Below are 25,749 nucleotides of genomic sequence, written 5' to 3'. Positions count from 1 at the left end.
CGCGGCGCGTTCCCAGCCCCCCTGCCAGCACCAGGGGGGTCGGAGGGGGAGCGGAGAGGGAGGGAAGGAGGGAGGGAGGGAGGGAGGGAGAAGGGAAGGGAAGCAGCGAGCGGGACGGAGCCCTCGGCATCCAGCGGCGAAGGAGCGCTCCGGAGCCGCGGCTTCCTGGAAGCGGAGCGCGGCTGGGCGGCGATAAGCGGCGATAAGCGGCGATAAGCGGCGGCTGTCGGGGCCCTCCCGGCCGCCCGGACCCGCCGCGACAGCAGCGACAGCCGCGACAGCAGCGACAGCCGCGACAGCAGCGACAGCAGCGACAGCAGCGACAGCAGCCACGGCAGCGGAGCCGAGCCGAGCTCTGCGCCCGCCGGCCTGAGCGCAGGTGGGGCACAGGTAGGGCACGGAGAGGGCACGGGGAGGGTACACCTGGACACACCTGGGCACAGCTGGGCACGGAGCGGGGCTCGGGGGCGCGGAGACCCGCAGAGAGCTGCGGTACCGGCAGGGGACAGTCACCAGGGGGGACACGGGGACACCTGAGGGGGGACACGGACACCTGAGCCGGGACTTGGTCACCTGTGGGGGGACACGGACACCTGCGGGGGGACACGGACACCTGAGCCGGGACTCGGTCACCTGAGGGGGGACACGGACACCTGAGCCGGGACTTGGTCACCTGTGGGGGGACACGGACACCTGCGGGGGGGCACAGACACTTCTGGGGGGATGTGGTCACCACTGGGGGTGATACGGACACCTCTGGGGGGACACGGACACCTGCGGGGCAGGCGAGCATCTCTAAGCGGGGAAGCCTCCGAGGATGCTGGCATTCCTGCAGAGGCTGCAGCCGCGCAGAGAGGCTCGGTACTTTTTGTCCGGGGTAAAGGCATCCCCGGCAGGAAACACCCCGGAACCCCCCGGCAGGAGAGCGCCTGGCTGGAGCAGGTGGAACAGAGAGAAGAGCAGGATGAGCTTTATGCCATCCCGTAGAGTTTGCCTTTTGGAGGTGTTGTTGCATGAGCTGGTTACATTTTAGTTAACTCTTTTTGTCTGTGCAAATATTACATTTTATTTGCCTCTTTTTTTTTAATTTTTATTGCTTATTCGTGTAAATGCAAGTTGAGGTTTTGGGTCACAGCCCAGTTACATTTTGATTCAGACAGAGTTTAATTTCCCCCTTTAAAAAGTTTTTTAAATAAGTTGGGCCATATGGAAGTGGAGTTGTTCATCAACCAAAGAAGCTTGATGGAATTTGAAAAATAAGGTTATATATTTCTGGAGCCGTTTCTTGAATATTGAACCAGCACCAGTATTCAAGCTCCTGATTCAGTCATTTCCTTTGTTGGGATCAAGAATTAATCTGTCCGTACCTGTGTTTTCACAGCTGCAAAATGGGAGCTACACCTATTGATGAGGTGCTTTACATTTTGCCCTTAATTAAAAACAAGAAAAGCAGAGTAAGATCATTTGCAAGGGGAGTAAACAGTGCAAAATGCGTCTGAGGGAACGTTGCCTGTTGAATGGAGAGGCGCACCTGAGAGAGATGTTGTAGATGAAGGAGCGTGCAGCGAGAAATTCCCTCTCTGTTGCGTTTCTGTGTCGTGCAGTCCGTCCCTTCCCTGCTGCTCTGACTCCCGCATGGTGAGTGACACCAGCACCACGTGCAGCAGCGCAGGGAAAGCTGCACCAGCCCTGCCGAAACGGGCTGGGGCTGTGGAGGATGGCAGGCACAGGCTCTCCGCGCCCCAGGCCTGGAGAGAAAGGCGCGAGGTGCAACAGGCACGAGCGGGCAGTGAACATCACCCTGGCATCGCTGTGCCTCGGTCAGAGCCTGGGCACCCTTTGGAGGGGTGCAAGGGCTCCCCTGAGGCGACAGGCCCTGTGTCCTGAGCCAGGGCTCCGTGCTGCAGGCTGCAGGGCAGCAGGGGAGTTCTGGCAGCAGCACGGAGCCAGGGCCCTGCAGAGAGGCCAAGCAGGGAGTTGTGGAATGGATTCCCCGGGGACAGGCTAAGGATGGGATGGTTTCCTTCTGTCGGGACGAGGAGCAGCTGCACGTTGCTCTGCAATGTTCTCCCCAGCCCCGGGTGCCTGAGGAGCAATCCAGGCAGGGAGATGGGCTCCTGTAGCAGCGCATCCAGCAGTGTCACTTTATTCCCTTCCACAGCTCGTTCCTTCGCAAATCCTCCTTCGCCTTATCCTCGTGGAGAGGCTGAGGAGTGGAACAGAGTTTTCCCAACGGGAAACCAGGCTCAGCCTGTGGGGAGGGGAAAGCTGTGATCCCCACGCGTCTCTCAGGGTCTGAGGGGTGACAATGTGGGGTTACACAGCACCGGGACAAAGCAGAGCTTCTGGGTGTGGGAAGTTATCCCAGATAGAGCGAGGGAGGGGGAACCGTCTCAGAAGGGTTATTAATCTGTTCCAGTTGGATGAAATAAATAGAAAGACTGGGAATGAAGGAGATAATTTGTATAAAATAGTAGGTTTAATATTATTTAAATCTGCACGCTTGATCTTAGCCAAAAGGCTGAGAAAGAGGGAACAGACAGAGTTGAATTATCCAGACTGCTGTTGGCCAGCGCTGGAGTTTGGAAGGTGATTGGCTGGTGACCATCCAAAATTACAGACAGCGAGTCGTGCAGGGGACATCAGCCAGCCCTTAATGGCTACAGGTGCTCAGGGCCCTGGCTTTCATCCCCATCCTCGGATGCTGCCTCCAGAAGCACAAAAGGCACATCCATATTTATGAAATACCAGGTTTTATCCGCTTTTTTTTTCAGCTTTTCCATTTCTGCTGCCAGTTTATTCTCCCTGAGGACAGACTGCTTTAAACCAGTATGTCTTCAAAGATAGAATGCCTGAAAACTATCATTTTTATCCAATTCAACTTTTTAGAGCAAAAACTTGGTTTTCAGACAGACAAGGCATTTAATCACCAGTAATTTAGATCAGAACACTGAGATGATCTTGTCATTAATACCCTAAGTGTTGTTAGCAAACAGATTGATATGTAACTGCTCTAGATATGAATTTAGCTGTTTCAAACTGAATCATAAAAACTATTTTATGGAGAACATATGCAATTATTATTGGGACAGTAACTTTGTCAGTGACATTTTATTGCTCATCAGATACGTTCTTGCCACGAATCCATCCCTGATCTGCTTGATGAAGTAGCAAATATCTACTTCCATTATTTCCATAATGTAAAATCTATTGGTTGAAGAGCCCTGCATGTTTTGGGAAGAATTTTTTCACTGAAAGGGAGCTCAGGCCTTGGAACTGCCCAGGGAGGATTGGGATCCCCATCCCTGGAGGTGGCACTCGGAGCTCTGGGCTGGGGACAGGGTGGGGATCAGTCACCCCTTGGATTTGATGTTCTGGGTGGGTTTTTCCAACTTTAGTGACCCTGTGACTCTGGGAGAGGTAACTCACCCCGGGCCAGCTGTTTTACAGATGTTTGAGGCGCCTTGGCCTCAGGTGCTCCTGACACATCTCACCGGTGGAGGGGTGATAACTCAGCAACGCCTGTGCAGCGCTGGCAGATAAGAAATCAGCATCAGTCTTGCTCCATTGCACAGGGAGAATTATGTCCATGATTAGGGAATGAACCTTGTTCCTCTTAGCTGGATAATTTATTTATTTCACAGGGTAAGAACAGCAGTAGCAAAGCTCTCATCATTTTATTTTTGAAAACCCCCTGGCTTTTAGACTTTGTTTACCTTGAGGGTTTTCTCTACCAGTTCTTGAGGTGTTTTACAAGTGGCAGTTTGCAGCTCAGCACAGCTATCCCCAGCTGATGTTCTGTGTGCCTGGGAGGGCAGGAGGGTGACCTGATTACGTGTGTTCACATCTCTCCCTGCTCCACGTTCCTGCAGACAGAACAACAACATAACTTTCCTCTTTCAGGATAGTTAATGCTCTGGCCCAGAATTACAGCACCAGATGTGTTGCCACAGAAACAACTTAAAGGAGAAGGAATTGTGAGCAAATTGTCTTTATTGTGGAAAATGTTTGAGAGCCTCTCCTTGGTTTCCCTGTCTCTATCTATGTGTGTGCACAGCAGAGAATAAGGGACAGTTTTGCTTTTGTTTCCTACATCTGCTAGTGGTTTAAAATTCTCTATACAGGGCTGAAAATTGAAAAATATTCTATTTTGGGCATGACTTATGTACCTCAGAGACATTTTTTATTAAATCCTGATTCATTTTTAGAAACTTTTTTCCTTTAAAAATGTGCTGTGTGCTAGTTGATTTACTTACCTCCACTTGCAACATGCTTCAGAAAGTATTTCCTGTCACAGTTGTTTCTGTGAAAGTAAGAAAACATTTGACTTTATAGTGATCCCAGATTTTGATGCTGAGAATTAGGATCACATTCTCTTTATTACAACTGACATGCTGATGAAAAGAGGGAATGTTTACAGGAAATATTTTGATTTAATCTTGCCTAGGAAGCCTTAAAGTAGCCAAAGCCCTCGAGTTTAGCTAGCATTTCTTTTTCTCAAAGCGGTGGATGCTCTATTCAACACACTCTTTCTGAACTCTAATGAAAATATTTGTCTGAACAAAATGCAATGTGAATTACCTTAATTTTGACATTTTTGACCACAGCACAGCATCTTTATCCTACAGGTTTGTGTCCTGTTTGGGGAGAGTAATGAGAGGAGCATCCAGGAAGGTCCCAGCCCCGTCAAAATTTTAAAATTTGAAAAAGGCCACAATCCACACAATCCACACATAAAGAGCCTTGTTGTCACAGTTCTTTGTGCTTCATGCATGTGGGAGGTCTTTGTCCCTGCACATTTTGAAATACTGCTGGCTGTGGAACTGAAAGAGCCATAACTCAGTTTGTCTTTCCAAAAGCCAAGGTGAAGTTTGGGTCTCTTTGGAGTGATGGCAAGATTTTGCAATATGAAGTTGTCTGCTTGATGCTGCCCATGACTTGGGAGGGAGTGGACACACGGGGTTGTCCTGGGGAACCTCCTGTCCTTATTTGTGTGTTTCGTATTCCCCTCTGTGAGATTTATGATTATTAAATCTATTTTCTTACAGCCAGATTTTCAAATGCCCCTGAGTCTGGAGATACACAATTTATTCCCCTTTTTACTCATTCTTACTCAGATCTGGGACCTTCCCTTTTCCTTTGATGACAATTGTTTATAACAGAAATATATCCAGGTATCCCAAGTTAGGAGCAGTTCCTCATGCTTCAGAAAACAGTTTAACCTTATTTCCAGCATCCTGCCAGAGCACTGGGTTGGAATCCTGGCGCTCTGGAGCTAGGCTGCGTGCCATGTCCCACACTGGAGTTCTGGCAGCTGCACAGGCATCTCCATCACCCAACAAGATCTGCCAGGCCGATAAGAACCTCGTTTCTCTCCTGCATTCCTTCTGCAGGCACAGCTCCAGCCCTGGGTGTGGAAGGAATGCAGAGCTGGGCCTGGAGCCTGTGTCTGCGCAGGTTAGCAATGACCTTGCGGTGTGAAATGTGGCTCTGCATGTGCATCCCTCTCTGCAGCTATTTGCATCCAGCTTTCTGCCCTGGGAGCTCTCTGGGGTGCAGCCAGCCCCAGAGTTTACAGGCTGATCCTAAGGTGCCCTTAATTAGTTCCCATCTCTGCTGTTTGATCCCATGAGAAGGCAGCTCCGTGTTTCCTTAGGCGGTGGAGCTTTCCCAGACAGCCATTGTAAACTGGAAATATAGGTACTTGTAATTTTCTTAAAAGCCTCCTTTGGGCCTGAAATGTCTTGTGCTTGGTTTCAGTCCAGTATTGACTAAGACTGGAAAGTGTGAATAATGTCAGTTCAGCTGCATTTGAGTTATTCAAATGAATTTTAAAACTATGTGCTTTCCAATTATATTTTTTCCATAATTCTCTGCACTCACATAACCTCTGTTTTATTATTGAAATTGCTAGAGACTTGAAGAGGGAAATATCATTTTCCAATACTGGGCCTGAACAGATAAACAGGAAGGCAATTCCAAGGCCTGGGTGTGCTTTAAAATCTGAATGTTTGGTGCTTTAAAGTTGGTGTGAATAGGTTTGTACTTCTCCTAGTGCAGGAGGAGCACCACCTCAATAACCTCCAGCTTCCCTCTGCGCTGAACTTCTGAAATGTTTCCATTACGCAACTGAAATTTTACAAAAAGAGCTTTTAGAGGATTTCTCCAGATTATAAGGAAGGGTTCTGTTTGATGAGATCTGTAAAGCTAGAACAGTGGGCCAGGGTTTTCCGAAGGGCTATTCCAAATGCAGCTGTTTGAGCAATCATTGCAGCCCAGTGCATGGATACGGCTGAGAGCGGATCTCTGCAGAGAGTCCACTGGCTTTTGCGGAGTTTGGAAGGGAAGTGGTTCGTAGCAGGTCAGTGCCTGGGTTTGTGCAGTGCCAGACGAGGGAGGAGCATTTACCCTGCATGGATCCTGTGCAAACGCCTGGCTTTGTGTCCTCCAGCAGCACGGTGCTGTGGAAGTCTGCTGTAAATGTGACTGCACATTTCTTAGTGCTGCTAGCGCAGCGCCAAATGCCCAGAGTGGATGGAGAGGTGTCGGTGTGGTCCGAAACGGAGCCCCAGACGCGGATCTGGGAGGTGAGAGCCCCTCTCAGAGCCCTGACACGCAGAAATATTCCTGCAGTTAGGCACAGGGGGCACCAAGGCAATAGAGCTGCCCTCTGTGTAACTCTGCTGAGGTCGCTGGAGCTCCCTCCTAATCCCACTGAGGCCCAGCTGTGCCTCTCCCTGTTTCTGAAGGGTTCACATGCCAGTGCGTTGTGCAACAACGTCATTTGTTCACAAATAAAGCAGAATGTAAATAACCTTAGAAAATCAGTGCGGGCATCCCAGCTGCCTGCAAACTAGCAGCACAAGTGCAAAACATTGAGGCAGCAATGCAAAGCATCTCAAAATTGCTTCAGCTTGGGTTCTTCAAGAGCAGACCCACGACTGTAAGGAGAACGAGCTCTGCAGGAGAAGCTTTGGATGAGGACACACGCTGCATCTCGTGGTGAGGGCTCCAGCTCAGACACAATTCCTGTGCTGTGCTCCCCAGAGCTCTGGTGACACACGATGAATCCTTTCCTTGTGTGTGTGTACGAATTTGACTACTTTTAGCTTCCTCTAAAGCAACAAGTGAGGATACTTTGACCTGTAATTGTCAGATTATGTTTACAATACAATAAAACTGTATCTTCTGGTAAAATATCTCTCCTGAGGAAGCCAAGTCATGTGGAGCAGAACATTCCCGTCAGGACATAAATTCACTGCCTGCCCTTGCTGCTGTGACCGTGCCGGGGTCTGGGTTTAATCCTGGCTCTGCATTCGTGTGAAATCACCTGTCAATACCTTTTGTGTCTGAATGGCCATTTCTGAGCCTGCCTTTCTGCCAGGAAGGGCTCTGCTCTGTGCATTGCCCACGGCAGCTCTGCAGGGCATCGCCGGTGGGACTTCAGCAGATCACTGCCCCAGAGATGCTGAGTAAACCAGTCCAAGGCCTCAGAAAATCTCCGTGTGACGCTGAAAAATAGGAAACACTAAGCAGATGTGTTCATTGCAGTAAAAGCTTCGGGTCCTCAGGGAACAAACAATTGGGTTCACGGTCTTTGAAGAGATCTGAGACAGAGAGCTGAGTGATTTTTTTTTGTGCACAAAGCTGAAATGCATTTTCATGAGTGACTCTTGCCGTGTTTGCTGATGGTATTCATAACATTTCAAGGGACCTTAAATTACATTTGCTTTTGGCCTAAATGTTGAAGTGGTTTGATCTTGACTGATCCTGCTGAGCAACTTCTGCTTAGCACTCCCAGTAGTGTCTGACTTTTTTTTTCCAGTGAGCAGCTCTCGTGTGCTTGGGCTGGGTGTTCTGGGGGCCCTGACATTTCCAGGAATTTGTTATCTCTGGCAGAGGCCTCGTCACTGTCACTTATTGATAAGTGGGAAAGTAAACACGATGCTGATGAGAGTGCTCCTTCAGTGGCTGAGCACCAGTCTGATTTCATTGCACACTGTGCTCCCCCAGAGAAAAATTCCTCTACCCCTCATTATTTTTTAAAACTGTCTTTACTGAGCGATTTTTGTTATAACTTATCTACTTCTTGCTCCCTTTTAATGTAGAGGGTTTTTCTTGTTTACGAATTTCAGTCACATTAGAGCCATCGCTCCCTAGTCTTGCTGGAAGCACTTCTGAAATAAGTGTGGCGACTGTTTAGCTTCCGATGAATACGAAAAGGGAGTTTTCACATGGCCAAACAGATTCCTTCTTTCTGCCCGTGCAACACTTGAATGAAGCAGCAATAGGAGAAGCGCAGGGCTGAGGGAAGGGAGCGTGCAGAGGCAGAGCTCCCTCAGTCCCTGGTGGCAGCAGCCGCTCTCCTCTGGGGATGTGCTGTCAGAACTGGTTCCGTGAGCGCTCCCCGCCAGACTTGCAGGAAAACAACTGCTTTAGCAAAACCACTCCAAGCAGCCCTGGCTAGGACGTCCTCTTCAGGCTGGAGGAGGTTTAAGGGGCGCTCCAGGAAGCAGCAATGGCTGTAGGTTTTGTCGTGTTTCCTGGGCAAACGGTGCCCAGAAGTCAGGACACAATTTGCCTCCTCTGGTTTTATAACTTTCTGAGAGTGTTGCCGTAATCCTGTTTAGGCTTGAAACAGTCCAGAGCTGTCTTCTAGGCAGGGCCAGACTGACTAAACTTGAATATCTGGTTTAAAAGTAAATGTAGTCCAGTTTAGACTGCATTCCCCTCAGCTGCTCACTGCACCATTTGTACCCTGATGCACATCACTCTTTCAGCTGTTTCCAAAGCCAGCTCCTTTTGCATGTTTAATATCTAAGAACCAATTAGTTCCATTTTGTTTTCTTTGGATAGTTTGCAATTAAACATTCTTTCAAGTGGGCTTTATTTAGCTAATTCCATCACAAAAATAAGCTCTTAGGGAAAGAAGAGAAGTTCAAGCTAGCCAATGTTTATTTTTATTATTAATAATTTATATCGTGGGCGTCCCCAGGGGAACCGGGGCCCCACTGAACCCAGTTTCCTCTCCATGTAATGACGGTGTCTCACAAGATTTATTCAGCAGAAGATTCCTTTTTGCTGCTGTGGCTCGGTGCAAGAGACCTGCTCCACTCTGCAGGGAAAGGACTGATGAAGAGCACACAGAAACAAAGCAAGGATCGTTGTTTTAAAGAGCTTAAGCTAGGCACCAGAGGGAGAATCTGATGCATCTTTCCTAAAAAACAAAGAAAAAAACCCCACACTTCTGTATTTTTCCAGTTTGAGTGGCCAAATCATGGCCTCCAAGGTCTTGTTGATGATCTCTGAAGTGATGGCAATGCTCCCAGTGACTCTGATGGGAGCGAGCCTGGGCAGAGAAGTGATGGTCCCAAAAACCTTATCTCTTTCTGAACTAGCACCAGAGGACTCTTTACATTTTAACACACACTGATGGGCAAAGCTGGTTTAAAAAATGCTCTTGTTTAGTTGGATTTCTATCAGAAGTTATTGTTTTCATAGCATCTGATCCCCAGGAACTGCTCTGCTCTATGTTTTACAGAAGCCTTGGGAAGCGTTTAGAGAGAGGAATTTAGAGTCCCTTCAGAGCTGCTGGATGCAAAGGTAGAGGCAGCCCCTGGGTGTCTGTGAATGGCTTGGTCTGAGGAGTTAGAGCAGTTCCCATCACCTGGGGGATCCCTGTGTGGGGTGAGGGTGTGAGTATTTATGGATGAGCAGGGCTGTGGGGTGTGAGTATTTATGGATGAGCAGGGCTGGGGGGTGTGAGTATTTATGGATGAGCAGAGCTGTGGGGTGTGAGTATTTATGGGATGAGCAGGGCTGGGGGGTGTGAGTATTTATGGATGAGCAGGGCTGGGGGGTGTGAGTATTTATGGATGAGCAGGGCTGGGGGGTGTAAGTATTTTATGGATGAGCAGAGCTGTGGGGTGTGAGTATTTTATGGGATGAGCAGGGCTGTGGGGTGTGAGTATGGATGAGCAGGGCTGTGGGGTGTGAGTATTTATGGATGAGCAGGGCTGTGGGGTGTGAGTATGGATGAGCAGGGCTGTGGGGTGTGAGTATTTATGGATGAGCAGGGCTGTGGGGTGTGAGTATTTCATGGGATGAGCAGGGCTGGGGGGTGTGAGTATTTATGGATGAGCAGGGCTGTGGGGTGTGAGTATTTCATGGGATGAGCAGAGCTGGGGGCTGCAAGTGCCTCCAGGCAAGTGCAGCACTGCAGATTCTCCTCCAGGAGGAATCACCATCCTCCTCCTCTCCTTTCTCTGGAAGCATCAGGCTTTGCAGCGCTCTTTCCATAATTCCAGAGGCAAGACCTGTTGGAATTCTAGACAGGAGTTTTCCTGACCACATTCCTGTCCTCATTAGCTCAGTTTAGATGGGTGAGACATCTGGTTCCAAGTAGAGCTGTGTGGTTGGGATGGAGGGGATTTTTCTCCCCACACTGAACCTGGCCATTTAAGACACAGATTTTATAGGAGCTGGAGCTGGGCCGTGCAAAGTTCACCTCATTAAAAACAAGCCCAAACCAAATAAAAGCAGAGAATAACAGTGTAAAAAATGTGGGCCGTGAATGTCAGAGCATGTGTGTCAGGAACTGGTAAGAAGCGGAGGGAAAAGCAGGGTTATACCCGCATACATTCAGAGCTCTTGGTTTTTTCCACAAGTAAATATTTGGCTTTAAAACATAAACCTTTTGCCCTTCTATTTCTCTCTTCTATGAAATTTTATGTACTTTTCCTCTTTTTCCAGTGCTCTTTGGGACACTGATCCTAACTTAGCAACTTCTTAATTTCTGTGGCACAAGATTATCTCAGTCACATTTATGGGAATAAACCACGGTTGCCATAGGAAGTGGGCTGGACGGTTCAATCCTTAGTAAAGGACAATTTTCCTGGTCAGACAGGTAAATGACACACGGTCTGTCCCACTTCAGAAGCACCAGGGTATCGTGATTCACAGAATTCACTTTTTGAAGATAACAAATTACATCCCCTGTGCTCTTGGACATCAGATTTCACTCTTGCTGGAGGTTTGTCATCTGATTTGGTTAAACACCCTTCTCAGCATAATAATCAGAGCATTTATCTGTCCAGCATGGTGCTGCTATCGAAACTTAGCCCTGGGACTTCCCACAGCCCTAAGGCTGAGATGAAGGACTTTCCTTATGCCATAATTAACCTGGAGAAGGGCTCCTGCCTGAGAAGGCTGGCTGGAGCCATGGTCACGCCTGCTTGTGACACACATTCGGGCACTGGCTGGGGCAAGCAGGGAGAATGAGGCCTGTGTTACACAGGAATGCTGCTCGGGGCTCATCACGAGCCAGGAGGAACCTCTGGAGGCCAGGGCTGGAGGGGCTCAGTGCCTTGCTGCCAGGCAACTTTTCCTCTGTCCCAAATGGAGGAGCCTGTGCATCACCTGTAAACTGCGCTGCCTCAGCTCCTTCTGCTCCTCCTGGATGGGGATTTGGGGGCAGGAGTGTGGCTCTGGGGCTGAGCTGTGGCCGCAGTTCTGCCGGCTCTGGGGGAGCTGGGTCCGGCCAGCCCGCGGAGCTGCCGCGTTCCTGGAGCCCTGACCCAGCCTTGCCAGGCGCCAGCGGGCTGGGAACCGAACCAGAGGGGCACGGAGAGGTCTGTGCTCCTGAATCACCGGGGAATGGGTGAAGTGTCCTGTGCCAGGGTGCAGAGAGAAGGTCTGTGCTCCTGAATCACCGGGGAATGGGTGAAGAGTCCTGGGCCAGGGGGCAGAGAGAAGGTCTGTGCTCCTAAATCACCGGGGAATGGGTGAAGTGTCCTGTGCCAGGGGGCAGAGAGAAGGTCTGTGCTCCTGAATCACCGGGGAATGGGTGAAGTGTCCTGTGCCAGGGGGCAGAGAGAAGGTCTGTGCTCCTAAATCAGCTGAAGTGTCCTGTGCCAGGGGGCAGAGAGAAGGTCTGTGCTCCTGAATCACCAGGGAATGGGTGAAGTGCCCTGGGCCAGGGTGCAGAGGGCTCCCAGCACCTCGGGAATGGGCCAAGGGCAGTGCCATGGGCTGGCACAGGATGGAAAACAGGACGGGGCTGTGGGCAGTCACTGCAGCTTCTCTTGGTGCCAAAAGGCCACAGGGGCATGCAGCCAGCTGTGATTCCCAGAACCACGTCTCCATGGGGGAAAGGGGGAATCCCTGCTCACTGGCAGCTGCTGCTGCTGCTGGGAGCACCCAGTGGCCACCGCATCGTGTCTTGGAAAATCATTTCCAGGTCATTAACTAGGTCAGGCCAGCTCCTGCTGCCGCATTCTGCCAGGAATCTGGAATAGATGGCTGATTAATTTCCTCTGGATGTGCAACTGCCACTGAGAGCAGGACTTGGAGCTGCGTGCTGAGGTGGAGATTGGAAACACAGCGACATTTGGGGTGCAGGCTTGGAAAGCAGCTCGCCCTGGACTTGAAATCTGAGTGCTGTGTTGAAGGAATCCCCAGAAATGGGGCCGTCAGACCTGACCTCCAGCACGGGACGAGCTGTCTGACAGCGCTGCCTGGGATATTCCAGTTCATTTCTGCCCAGGAAGCCTGGACTCCAGAATGCCATTTCAGGAGCTGGCACGAAGCGGTGGGAGGGTCGAATGAGTCAGGCAATAACTTGGATCAAAGCTGTTTATCTGATTTTTCTTTTAATGGCTTAAGTATGGCTAGGAGGAAAGTATGTCAGATGTGCAGGATTTAAATATATATTCAAGAGCTGAATCTGCATAGGTAAAATTTGCAAAAGTACCAAAACTAGCTGCAACTGATGTCCTGTCTTTCTAAATAATGCAAGCTCTGAGTGTAATTCGTATTAAAAAATCAATTGAGGTAGCTCTTAGGAGCCTAAAGTAGCTCTGGGAGTGGGATTTTATTCCTGAATCGTTTGACATTTTCAAAAGATGACCTGGCAGATGTGAGCTTGCTGCAGAGTAAAGGGCCCATCTCATAATCTGGGTCAAACAGGCTCAGGTCAAGAAGCTCTGTGGAACACGTGCAGCTACACAGGGGAGCAAAAGCTCCCTTCTACAGCAAAACTGTGATGTAATTGCTCATATTGCTCAATCTTAGGGCAGCAGAAATGCCTGATGAATGGGTGGAAGCTGTTTGTGACCCTTCTCTCCCTTTTCACAAATGTTTCACCAGATAAAAGCTGGATATCGAGCGCACATTTCCGTGCCGGTGCCTGCAGGGGCTCTCCCCCGTGCGTGGTGGGCAGGTCCAGCTCACAGCAGTGGCAGCCACGGGGCAGAATCCCTCCTGGAGGGAATTTCACCAAACCTGCTCAGATTCCGCTGGGAATCCTTGTGCTGGGAGTTCTGGCCACGAACTGGTTTTGTCTGAGGAAAAGCTCCCTGCTTGGTTGTGTTAAAATACTCATTTTGAGACATATTCTGAGATCAAGGGCACCGTGTGTCTCCCTAATTCCAATTATTTTTCTTCTTTTGAAAGATAATTTTTCCTTAGCTCTGCCCATGACTGCATAAATAGAATGTTTGTCAAGCAGCCGAACAAAACCACTTAAAACGCGAGGGGTCTGAATGATACCTTTGGAATGTTTGTGCAGCACAGCAGACATTGCTCCTGAGGTCAGTGGTTCTCCTGAGGAATGCTGGGGAGCAGAGATCACACTCAGTGCGTTTTCCCAGGGGATTCATGTGCCCGGAGTCACTTCACCCCTGCTTCCCCAGCCCTCGGCACAGCTCCAGGCTGAGGAGCTGGGTCAGGACCTCACCACCTCCCAGGCTCTGGGGTCTTCACGTGTCCAGCACTGCCAGGTGCCAAGGCCCAGGCACTTCCACCTCTTCCACAGAGCACTGAAATCACAAAAGCTTCGCTGGGTCAGGCCCAGAGCAGCCCTGAGGCTTTGGCAGGATTATTGCAGTCCAGGCTGGTGATCGGATCTCTTCATCAGTGTCACAAAAAACAAAGAGCCTAAAGTAGCTCTGGGAGTGGGATTATATTCCCGAACCGTTTGACATTTTCAAAAGATGACCTGGCAGATGTAAATTTGTGCAGAGTAAAGTGCCACGTCTGCTGAGTGTTCCTGCACGCCACCCAAGGGGCAGTTAAATCCATTGTCCCTAAGTTCTGGGATAAGCAAGAAGAAAAATAATTGTGATTCCATCAAAGCGATGGTAGGCAAGCACGGCCCAGTTTGCAAAATCCGTCTTAAATTTAACTTATGCTGAAGATTTTTGGTGTAATTAAGCTAGGGTTGTCTTTGCACCCATGAAGTGCTTGCAGTATACATTTCTTTCAGCTAAAACCCTGATCCTGATGCAACTGTAGCAGCAAAACAGTTATTCTGGTGGAATTTATAGTGAATTCAGGGAGGCAGAATGAAGACCTAGCAGCTTTGACTGAATTTTTTAAACAGCTGATGATTAGCTGGAATCAGAGCTCATTCCTGAAGTCCAGAGAAGGTCTCTGAGGGCCCTGAATGTTCATGTGCTGAATCACTGCTGATGTGGGCTCTGTGCAGTGGAAGGTGAGTTTCAGCAGAGACGGTGCAGAGCCAGCACAGCCCAGTGACACTTCTGTTTGGCTGTCCTGAGATGGATTTTATAAAACCGTGCTAGAAAAGAGGTAGAATCCGGGTGGCAACTCTGCAATAAACTGATGTGCCCTGCTGAGCACAAACCCAGCAGAGGAGTCTCTTGACAGGCACAAATCTGAGCCCCAGGTTTTAGCAGGAAGGCTCCAACCCTCCAGTAAACTGTTGGGCTCCCCAGATCCTGAATTAAGGATTGCACTCTGATAATACAAAATGAGATCAGCTCTGCTCCGTTCCCACAACTGGGAGATAAAATGTCTCTCTTGTCTTTCCAAGTGAAGCGAGCGCAATATTTACAAATGAAATGATGTAGAAGAACAACCAGGGTCTAAAAGCGTGAGGAGAAGGTTTGGAACCAGGCAGTGGAAGGCAAATTGTCATGATCACATAACATATCCACCACCACCGACCTGAGCCTCAGCCGCTGAAGTTATTACCAGCTGATCACTGGGCAGTAACGGTGTTTGCTTCCTACAGGGACAGCGACCTGCTGGGTTTCAGCCTGGCTTTGCTGTGCCAGTGAGGAGCAGGCAGTGCCCCACCGGCGAGGTCTGGAGCCCACAGACACCTGGGGAAGCAGGAGCTGGTGCAGTTTGTGCAGAAGCACAGCCAGGGGAAAGTGTCTCCTCCCCGCTGCCCGTTCCCAGCTGGAACATCACAGACTTTAGGGCAACGGGAATTCCTTCCTCTGGCAGGGGTTCACCGAGTGGAGCCCTCAGAGGTGCCAACACAAAAACGTGGCTAAAGCACGAAACACGAGCAGAAACCTTCTGCAAGGGGGTGGAGTCATGTTTTCCTCATGGAACTGCTGCAACCATTGTGCCCAGAAACAATTAAAGATGTGAGTAGGGCTGGAAAAGTTTAGCCATAAACACAGACAGACACCATTATTTTGTTTGTAGAAGGTGAAGGTCACTTGGCTGGAGGAACACCCTGAGCCTCAGAGAGAGGAGCAGAGGGTGCAGCTCGTGTGTCCTGGCTGCCCAGAGGAGCCCCAGCCTGCCTGGACACTTGGTCACACCAGAGCTGAGACACCACAATCTGTCACGGCAAACGGGCCATGGGAACAGGGCCAAACAAACCTGAAAAAAAAAATAAAATTAAAAATCTGCTTTTCCTTCAAGATGCATTTCTGAGCCCTGAAGTCTCAGCTGTACAAATCCCAGGTATTAAACCCTTGCAGCCAGCGAGCCCCTGGCAGCTGGGAGCTGTGCCCAAGACTCACAAGCTTTATGAGGTTTTTCCAGCAGTTTGGTGCTCCAGTCGCCCCTGGCAATAGACTCCTTTATTTTGTCCTGCTATTTCTGTGCTCTGCATTTGCAGCCCCTGGCTCGCCGCTGTATTCACGTTCCTGCTTTTGGGCAAGAGTGAAAGGGAGGAAGTTCCTCTGCTCCCCAGGCCATAATCCCTGGCTTTATGAGATTTGGACACAGCAGAGGTTCCAGGTTGGAAGGCAGATTTGAAGTGAGCTTTGTCGGGGGTCCTTCTCTGATTTATTCCTACCCCAAAGGGAGGAAGAATCTGAGATGTGTCCAGACACTTTTTGTCAGGGGCGCTTGTGTAGCTCAGCTCTTTTACACAGACACTCCAGCTAGCAAACCCTCTGTTTAAACAACTGCTTTTATAAGCCTTTCTTACAAATAAAATATATATAGACATCCAACTTATGGTTTTCTGCTCAGGAGTGTGAAATGAGCCGTAGACTTCCGGGTCACAACAAAAAAATCCATATGCAAGGGTGAATCAAGAGGCACTGACTTTGTTGGCATTGTTTTGAAGCAGTAACCCCTTGGATGGTGCTTTATTTAAATTCTCTCCGTTCTGAGGGAGTTGGGAAGATGTGCCTGTGAGTTGCTTTTGAGAGGAGCAGTGCAGTAGAGCAGGGCAGGGTCAGTGGCCTTGGGGACGGAGCTTTGGGCAGTTACAGAAAGCAATTGACCCCAGAGGGGATGAAATGATTTTGGCCATGCCCATGTGAGGCCAAGGCATCTCTGGCTTCTACTGAATTGCAACAGTGCAGCTCCTGGGAATCCAGAATTATATTGGATTTATAAACACACATGGTCAGGGCCTGGCAATTCGGGCAATTTAGGAGATTTGGGGGTCTGTACATTTCCCACATAGTCCTTCACATCTAGAGTTCAGTCCCACAGGTTTTACTTCAGGAATCTTCTCACAGTTTTCCACTTTTGTTCCCTGCCAAGGGTCTGCCTGGTTGTGCTGCTTCCATGTCTTTGTGCTCCAAAGGCTTTCGGTGTCATGTTAGGCAGGCTCTAGAGCAGCTGCTCTTGCACTTTCCTCCTTCCTCATACCCATGAACCGAGTTTCCCAGGTTAAAGAGCTGAGAAATAGATCCTGGGAATCTGGCTTAGCCTTGATGAGGGATGTGGTCAATAACCACAAGGCTATTCCTTTTATTTCTTCCTTTAACAGCTTGTTATGCAATTACATTTTTCAGTAAGTTGCATGCTTTCTTCAGGCTAATGATCCTTTTGATGGGGTGACAGTTCACAGACTTACAAACATCTGAAAACTAGAGGGCAGAATGGAAAATATTTTGAAACTTCAGCTGCGATATGATGCAAGTCCGAGCTCTGATTTAGGGTGCTGAGGATCTTCTCAAAGCAAGACAGCGTGAGTGCTGCATGGTTGGATTAAGGGGTGGGGAAGGGGCCCCTGAATTTTCTGTGCAATGGATTTCTGTGGATCTCCTGAGGCTGTGGAGTGCCGTGGACTCTGCTCCTCCGAGCACTGGAATACCTGGCCATGGCCAGCACCTCTTTGCACCCTGGAGACCTCGCAAAGAGGGGTCTGTGGGCTCGGATTGATCGCTGTCCCCTCGTGTTCCACAGCCTGTTTTTCCAGGTGTATCCATGAGCTTGGCACAGCCCGTAGGACAGGCAAGGAGATGGGAGTTTAAACCTCAGCCCAGGGAATACTGAGAGGCTCCTGAGCAGGCAGGATCTCTGCTCCTGGAGATCCAGGACAGCTTCTGCTCCTGCTTTGGTGGGTGATGGCACCCAGAGCGTGGTGCCTGGCAGTAATCCCCTGTACTCACAGATCAGCTCAGAATCAGCAAAACACTCTGAAATCCCCTTCCCCCTGGGAGGGATTGCAGCGCTCAGTCCTGTGCAGGCAGCCCTTACGGCAGGGAGGAGCTGCTCTCCAAGTGAGCGGCAGAGCCAGGAAGGAGCCTCACGCTGACAGTTCTGGGCTCGTGCTCTGACTGATGGTGGCCGTGCTGAAGGGATCGTGTCAGGCACAGGGCTGAGCGCAGAGTTCCTCTCCAGCATCCCCTCTGATGGATTCAGGGTGTTCTTCAGAGCACATTCCATAATGTGGGACAAACTTCTGCGTTGCAGTTTGTACTTCTCCCTCCAAACACATCCTCCGGCTTTTGGTTATACCCAGATTTACTCACTTGTGGTGTTTACATTACACCAGCTTGAGAGAGAAGGGAAGGGAATTTTTCTGTATATGAACTGTCTGAGTGATTTTCTACAGCTGCTTTGAGGGATATGTCTGTTACTTATATTGGGGCTTGGATTCTATAGACATATGGCAGAGAACACAGTTCTCCAAAAAAGCAAAAGAGTTTGACTGATGGAAAACAAGAGAGCAATCCAAGAGAAACCCTGCCAGAAGAGGAGCATGAACCTGAAATTTACTGTTGAAACCAGACTTCTGCCTTGGGCTTAAGCACCACACAGCCAATTCTACCCCTGAGTGCAGCGTGGCTCTGCACAGATGCAAGGAGCTGCTCCTTGGACCCGACTGAGTCTGGAGCTCCAGCCTTGTTCTGGCATCCACACTGGCTTGGAAATGCACGGGCTGGCCTGCACTGCTGGAGCGCTGGGACAATTACAGGGTTTTTTAAAAGTCAGAAACGTAGAGAGCCTCTGAACTGAGGCTATTCTGGCTTTTGCATAGTGAGTTTGTAAAATCAATCAGAAATCGAAGAGGGCATGAGAGATTTCATTTCAGGCTGTGCAGTCCCTTATTAATGGTACCGGGGATGACAACACAGGAAACACGAATTGCAGACAAGCCTTTTTTCCCAATTTATTCTGCTGTGTGTTGTTTTGACTTTCCACTTCCCCGCAGCTCCCCGCTTGCAGCAGCGCCAGAGCTGCCAGGGAGGTTTGGGCTCACTGTCGCTGTGTTTTGTTGCAGGAGCCAGCGGGCTCTGCCTGGGAGCCATGTCTGTGAAGCTCACCTTCGTGTCCCCTGGGGACGGGGGTGGCATCAGCAGGAGCTGCTCCTTCACGGGCTTCAGCACTGTGCAGAGCAGGAAACTGGCGTAAGTGACACCAGAATGGGCGCGGGTTTATCTTCTTTTCTTCGTGTTAGAGCCGGGGTTAAAGCACGGCAGACAGAGTTCTTGTGTTCAGACTCGGTGTTTATTAATTCTTCTCTGTAGCACAGTCTCACGAGTTGTGAGTTCTGCTAACAAGGTGGAAAACGGAGCTGTCTCGAGCTCTTTCCAAGGTCTTTTAAGCACAAACTGTCCAATTATGAGATGACACCTATACTGCTTATACTTTTAACCCAATAACCAACCACCTGTGGCCCTCAATGCAGATTTCTTTACCCGATTACAAAACACCACCCAAATCCATGAAGAAGAAGGTGAAGATGAAGAACTCATCCAACACCCTAAAGCCTCCATCTTGCCTTATATATATTAGCATATACTGAACCCTTAAACTCTGAGTTCTGCACCCTGTGCTGTCACACACTTCTATCCAAACCCCACACCCACAATCCCAGTGCTGTCACTCAATTTTGGGAGCTGTTCCACGGACTCAGGTCAGTGCAGTGTTTGCCTGGGGTCAGAGCCTGGCAGCACAGAAACTCTGGAATTCTCAGTTTCCAGAATTCCAGCAGGCTGCAGCCCTTCCTGCTGCCAAGCCAAAGGGTTCCTGCTGAGGTCTGACTGAGCCTTTGGAACAGCCACGGGAGCCCCAGATCTCCTGGGGACGTTCTCAGAGAATCCCGGCAAAATCTGGGACCGAGCCCGAGTCAAATCCTCCCGGAGCTGCTGGGGCAGAGCAGCAGCACGTGGAGGAAGGGCAGTGCCCTGGCAGTGTCCTGGCAGTGTCCTGGCAGTGTCCTGGCAGTGCCCTGGCAGTGCCCTGGCAGTGCCCCAGCAGGGGCAGGGAGGGATCAATCCCCGCCAGTTCCCTGCTCCCAGCATTCGGCCACAGCAGCTGCTGGACCATCCCACACTGGTGCTCCCAGTTTGCTTCCCAGATCTCACTGGGCAGCACTGCTCCGGGGAGTAACTGCAGCTTTCCCACTAAACATCCTGTGCTTTTCCTGAATTCAGCAATCCCTGCAAATCCCCGTGAATCTCGAGCGCTTTTAGAAGACATGACCTAAAAATGGAGAATTAAAACAGCCTCTGGCTGCCGGCGCATGCAGGAGCAATAACGAAGTGAATCATTCAGCAGCACTATGCAGGAGTATGGGAAGTGTAGCCCAGGAATATTGTACTCAAAAATATCCTGTTGTGTATCAGCAAAATACCTGACTCATGTAAGGAAAAATCTTTTCAAAGAACCAGATGACTGAATTAAACTTTTGGTTAAACACGGAAGTATGAGCCAAAAATGAAATGTATGATTGTGATGCACCTGAGGAGCCTTCAACTTGAATCAATGAATTTGTTGGTGAAGGTGGAAATCAGTGTTACCCCTGGCAAAGATCAGATATCTAAAATCACAGCAACTGCTCAGGTCTGGAGAAAAGCTCTGTCAGACTGCACAGAGCTGGAGCTGCAGTCCAGAGTGGGAGTTCCAGCAGGAAAAGGATCACCAGGAGCAGTGGGGAGCAGCTGCTCCTCCAACAGGCGCAGTCCAGCAGGGTCCCCGTGCTCCAGGCACAATAATTCCCATATCCCTCAGGGTTATCCTCCTACTGCTAGCTTTCCTGACCAAGTGCTTCTCTTCACGCACTTCTGTGATGTTGCGTTCCATTATTTGAGTGTTTGGACGGTTTCGTTCAGGCATCGCCGCAGCAAGGAGGATTTCTGTCCTAGACACACAGTCACAGCCCAGTGAACATGAGAGCCTGCCCTGGCGTGGACAAGAATCCTTTTAATCATCCTTTCCTAAGTTCTCTCTCCCTCAGGCGCTGTTGCAAAACTCAGCAGGAGCTGGCAGGGCCCTGTGCGAGGTCTGTCCAAGGACGACACACAAATCAGGCCCACATGGACATTCCTCAGCACTCGCTAAATGTGCTTTTGCTTTTCTTTAGCAGCTTCCCCCTGGGTCTCCCAGTGGGACACGATTTCGTATTGCCCCACCATGGTCTCCACAGGAAGTAAATGTTATTGCTGTTATCTGTAAAGTGGGAAATCTGATCCTTAAATTGCCGGGTTCACAAGGGAAAGCAGCATGAGAACATCCAGCTTTTAGCTACTGGCCCTCCAGACCGAGTCAGCTACTTCACTTCTGTGTGGAAATGGGATTTGTAACATCCAATGTGCTCAGCTGGGCTGCAGCAGCCCGTGGGAGATGCTGAGGAGAAGGGGGAGTGGGAAATCCCAGCCCCTCTGTGTGCAGCACCGAGATGCTGCACGAGGAGAGGCATCTCCAGAATTTAGGATCTGCACTCCAAAAACCTGAAAAGGTAAATTCCAAAATGAAACGGAGCCCAGGAGTAATTTGGGCTTTTAATTTCAAAACAGAATTATCTTGCCTCTTCTATTTGGTATCTTGCTAATTAGAGTACTCTAGAGCTTGGAATTAGATGCTATTTCTCCTTAGCATGAAAGAATTTTAAGCAATGAGCGCTTTGGGAGGCTCTTTCCACTGCGCTGATTGCTCAGACTGTCCCTTCCAGTGTCATTCCTGTTGGAATTCTCTCCCTTTGCATGGAATGCCCAAAGATGCACTATCGTAATAAAGAAAAGTAATACTAATACAAGGTTCTAATTTAACAGGCATGTTCCTTGTTGTAGGTAACCTGAGCTCCAAATGGTTTGGTTAATTAACACCTTCCATTAAAACATCATAAAAAACCAAGATAATCAGTGATGTGAAGAAATTAAGTGTCCAGCAATGTTTGGGAGCACCTAGTTTATCAGATTTCTTTGCAGAACAGATGTTAAAAACTGGAGTTAAGTGGAAATTTAGGACAAGAATAATTAAAATAAGGCTTCCCTAATAAAAGTAGGGACAGCTCTCAGGTGTGTTGGGCCTGGCTTTAATCACCCAGCACAATAATCTCCTTAGGCCTCAGTCACAAGGCTGGAACTGAAAGCAGCCAGGGGTGACTGCTGAGCCTGGTGGAGCTCATCACTTCCCCAGGTGAGCAGAATTTAGGGTGGAAATTGTGGGGAAGGTAGAAAGCTTTTCAGACAGCAACTGGCTGCTTTGGCTCGCTTTGGGAGATGGGAAACTGCTCTAGGTAAAGTTATTTTGGAGTTTTACTTATGGGGTAATGAACAAACCTATACAAAAATAGCCAAGACTGAGGGGAGGATATGGAGAGACGTAAGCCAGGCAGGAATTCCTTGCAGAGAGCCCATTTTCTGCATTGAAGGTGTCTCTAACCCGTGGTTCAGGGTGCTCTAACTCTGTAGGTTGGCACAAAACATTTTGTGTGGGGGACATTCGATTTTGCAGTTGCTTTTAAAAGTAATTAACTGAGGTGTTAGATGCTGAAAAACCCCCCTTGGTAATTACATCTTGTGTCCAGTCTGGCAGTTTTGAACTCTGAGCCAGGGTTTGAGTGGAAGGCGAGTGCAGGCAGGGGAAGAGCAGTTTCCAAAGGCTCTTGGGGTGAGCTTTGCCACTGCGACCTGGGGCAGGCAGAGGTTTGCTGCCTGGGTTGCAGGGGGGTCAGGGGCACTGCCCTGGCCCTGCAGGGCTCCCTTTGGGGGCTGTGCCCAGGCTCAGGCAGCTGCCCTGCCCCGCTGGGAGCCAGCGCTGAGGAGCTTCAGCTACTGCCCAAAACCTGGGTGGTTTTGAGTCACTGTCCATGGGACTGGCTGGGGCTGTGCCCTCAAGGGCTGTGCCTCTGGCATCCTGCTCTCCCAAGGCTTTGCACCTTTCCTGAAGCTCTCTTTCCTCCCTACAGCAAGTCCCTCAGCCGGAGCTCAGTGAGGTCAAGGATGTCGCTGAAGCCCCCCAAGGCCTACAGTTCCCTGCAGAAGGGGGCACTCATCTGGGATCCAAAGCCGCTGCAGGTGAAGAAAATATTTGAAGCTTTGAAGAAAGGACTTAAGTAAGGACTTTTTCAATATTCCTTGCCTTACCTGGTCGTGCTGCTGAGGTCTGTGTGTTGCTGTGCTCTGTGTCCGTCGGGCACCTCTGGATGTGTGTGGTGACCCCAGACCTGGCACCTTGTAAAAGGACTTTCACTCACGCTCAGCCTGCTTGAGAGGGGCTCTGCTGCCTCTGTTTGTCCCTGCTTTGTTCCAGTGGAGAAGGGGCAGTGAGCAGTGTCCATCCCCTGGGTGCTCAGCGTGGGGATGGGGCAGCCTCTCTTAATAGAATTAAACTCTCAAGTTCAAAATTCCTCTGTGACCTCTGGGTGTCTTGTAAGGCAGAGGTCTAAGCAGGTTCACCTGAAAACTTCAGCTTTTTGATTTCCCAGAACGTTCTGGGGCTGTTATCAAGGGAACTTCATTTACACCCCGCAGCTGCTATCAGAAGATAAAATACCTTTCCCTGGATTTGCAAACCCTGCAGCTCCTGCTGCCCCCCTCCTAACAGCCCCTGCAGTGAGTTACTGCTGTCCCCCACGTTTTGCTACTGCATTCATTTTGGTCAGTTTGTTTCCTTTAGCAAAGGACATCCAATGCACTGTAGTAGCACTTTATAAAGTCAGATGTGTCATGTTTTTCATCCAATAAAAGACCATGAAGCCTTAGCCCTAAGAATATCCACCAATGTCTTATTAGAGGATTTAGGTTTAAAAAAGAACAGGGAAACCAAATGTTTTTGCAGAGCTGAGACTTTATCTGAGCTCAGGGAGGAGAAGCCATAAAGCGGCTCAGAGTTTGTTCCCGGTCTTGCAGCGGGTGCCACATGAGGAACCTCCTGCCAAGAGTGAGGGGCTGACTAATTGACTGAGGTAACCTACAGAAAACAACGGCATCAAATAGCAATGCAAAGGCCAAATTTTAAGTAAATGCAGACCAAATCCACTTGGTGCTGGAGTGACTTGAGTTTCTGGTACAGAACATATTTTACGTGCTTGCTTCTTTATAGCTGTAGAAAATAACTCTTTATTCTGTTAACCATCTGGCTGCCATTCCTTCAAGATGGTAACTCTGACATACTTATAGCTAAAAGTGGTGCAGCTTTTCTGGTGGGTGAGTGAACGCTCTTCTGCCTCCAGCCTTGGCTGCCCCTGCACCGAGCTGTGACGGGGCAGGTGTGGGGAGCAGAGTGCTGCAGACCTGGGGGGACCAGGTTTTGGAACAGCGAGAAAATGAAGTGCATCAAAGCAAATGTGAGGAGGTGTAGCTGTCTGAAATGAAGGGGTTTTGACTGCTGGGAGACTGTGTCTCACAATGTAGTGTTTACCAGGTGATTCGGGCTCCCTTTTAAACACGAGAGGAAAAAGTGACCTAAGTCTGCTCGGTATGAAAAGCAAAGCTGGAAGAGTCTCAGCTGAGAAGGTTTTAGGCCCTGTGGAAAGTCCCAAGGCACAGCCCATGCGTGCAAGCAGCCCTGGAGAAGCCAGCTGGCACCAAGAGCTTCACACCTTGCAAAACAGCTCTCATCCTGGAACAAGGAACAGTTGCATTAGGGAATGGCCTTGACACGGTTTTCAGCTCTGTTTGCTCAGAGCCCGAGCAGCTTCTGCCCCACCTCGGCTGTGCAGGCTCGGGGAGCTGCTCCGGGGCAGGTGTTGCATGGCCAAGTCTCTGGCTCTGAGGTGGAGCTGGGTGTGGAGTTCTTCCTCCTCACCCCTGCAAGCAGAGACTTCCCCAGCAAAGGAAGCATTCTGCTGCCTTCCAGGAAAGGCTCAGCTAGGACCAGTTAGAGAAATCTGAGAGGGACATCTGTGATGTATGTGTGTTAGAACTCGAGATTCTCCTCCACTGCTTGTAACATTCTGCAGAAGACACCTCCCCAAAGAATCCCTGCTGAGTGCAGGATCTAAAACCTCCCCAAAGAATCTCTGCTGAGTGCAGGATCTAAAACCTCCCCAAAGAATCTCTGCTGAGTGCAGGATCTAAAACCTCCCCAAAGAATCTCTGCTGAGTGCAGGATCTAAAACCTCCCCCAAAGAATCCCTGCTGAGTGCAGCAGGAGGATCTAACGTGGCCTTTCCTTCTCTCCAGTGAGTACCTGGAAGCACATCAGGCTGAGCTGGATTATCTCTCTGGTCGGCACAAGGATACAAAAAGGAACTCTAGATTGGTAAGGTGTTTTCTGTGTTAAATACTTCAATAAAAATCACAAAATGACGTCCTTTCTCCCACCTGGGACTCCCAGGGGCTCTCCAGTAAAAACATTGGGGTGGGATCCAGCAAAGCTGCACAATCAGGGATTTCCCAAGCAAGGAAGCCCCAGATGTGAGAATTTAACTTGAAATTTCTCATTTTCAAAACCCAGCAGTGCTCTTCGGGTTGTTTCTTTACTGGGCTGGATCTCCCTGTGTCTGTAACATCAATTAGTGTAAATGAGGATGTTCCCAGTGAGTCTAGCAGTACCTGTGAAAGGATCAATGGTACAAACCCAGGTGCTCTCCTCCTCAGCCTGTGCCATTTCTCTTTCAGGCTTTCTACTATGACCTGGACAAGGTAAGGCTCTTGGGGATGGGGTGCTGCAAGGAGAGGAAAATGGGAGATTTTCTGGCTGCTGTGTTACCTAATGGCACATTTGGGAAATAATTTCTTACATCCCTCTCTCTGTCTCCGCCCTCCTGAAAAGCAAATCCGCTCTGTGGAGAGATACATCAGGAAATTGGAGTTTCACATTAGCAAGGTGAGGGGTTCCTGCCTGGTACCTGGAAGCTCACACTGCTGTAAGTGATCTGCCCACGTGGAGAACACTGATTGTAATTCATCTGAAGGGCAGAATGCTGGGGACTTGCTGAAAGCTTTTTGCAGGAGGGGATTTTTATTTATTTCTTTTCCTGAATGGTTCTATTCAGGCCAAATGTTGGGCACGACCCAACCTGAGCTTTCCTGTGAGTTCAGTTTGCATTTTCTGCCAGTTTATTCAGAA

At 49.5% G+C, this 25,749-nt stretch overlaps 1 protein-coding gene across 5 annotated transcripts in view; it reads left to right on the top strand.

The window, feature by feature from the left end:
* The first annotated feature begins 302 nt into the window (after nucleotides 1-302).
* The window catches only part of RIPOR3 (RIPOR family member 3), a 41,049-nt gene continuing 15,602 nt past the window's right edge, over nucleotides 303-25,749 (top strand). The window contains exons 1-6 of one of the 5 annotated variants that reach the window (XM_040080124.1): nucleotides 303-390; nucleotides 18,731-18,857; nucleotides 22,643-22,789; nucleotides 24,861-24,939; nucleotides 25,299-25,322; nucleotides 25,453-25,506. In XM_040080124.1, the coding sequence (XP_039936058.1) occupies nucleotides 18,757-18,857; nucleotides 22,643-22,789; nucleotides 24,861-24,939; nucleotides 25,299-25,322; nucleotides 25,453-25,506 (405 nt within the window). In that variant the 5' untranslated portion in view covers nucleotides 303-390; nucleotides 18,731-18,756. Of the gene's footprint in view, nucleotides 391-18,730; nucleotides 18,858-21,764; nucleotides 21,971-22,032; nucleotides 22,142-22,164; nucleotides 22,302-22,642; nucleotides 22,790-24,860; nucleotides 24,940-25,298; nucleotides 25,323-25,452; nucleotides 25,507-25,749 lie in introns of those variants that run through there. The other 4 variants (XM_040080127.2, XM_040080125.1, XM_040080129.1 and 1 more) reach the window with 4 other exon arrangements.

The sequence above is a fragment of the Hirundo rustica genome, chromosome 16, assembly GCF_015227805.2.
Source record: "Hirundo rustica isolate bHirRus1 chromosome 16, bHirRus1.pri.v3, whole genome shotgun sequence".
In the NCBI taxonomy this organism is placed as follows: Eukaryota; Metazoa; Chordata; class Aves; order Passeriformes; family Hirundinidae; genus Hirundo; species Hirundo rustica.
Note: the sequence above shows the minus strand (reverse complement) of the source record. Positions and strands in the feature narration are given on the sequence as shown.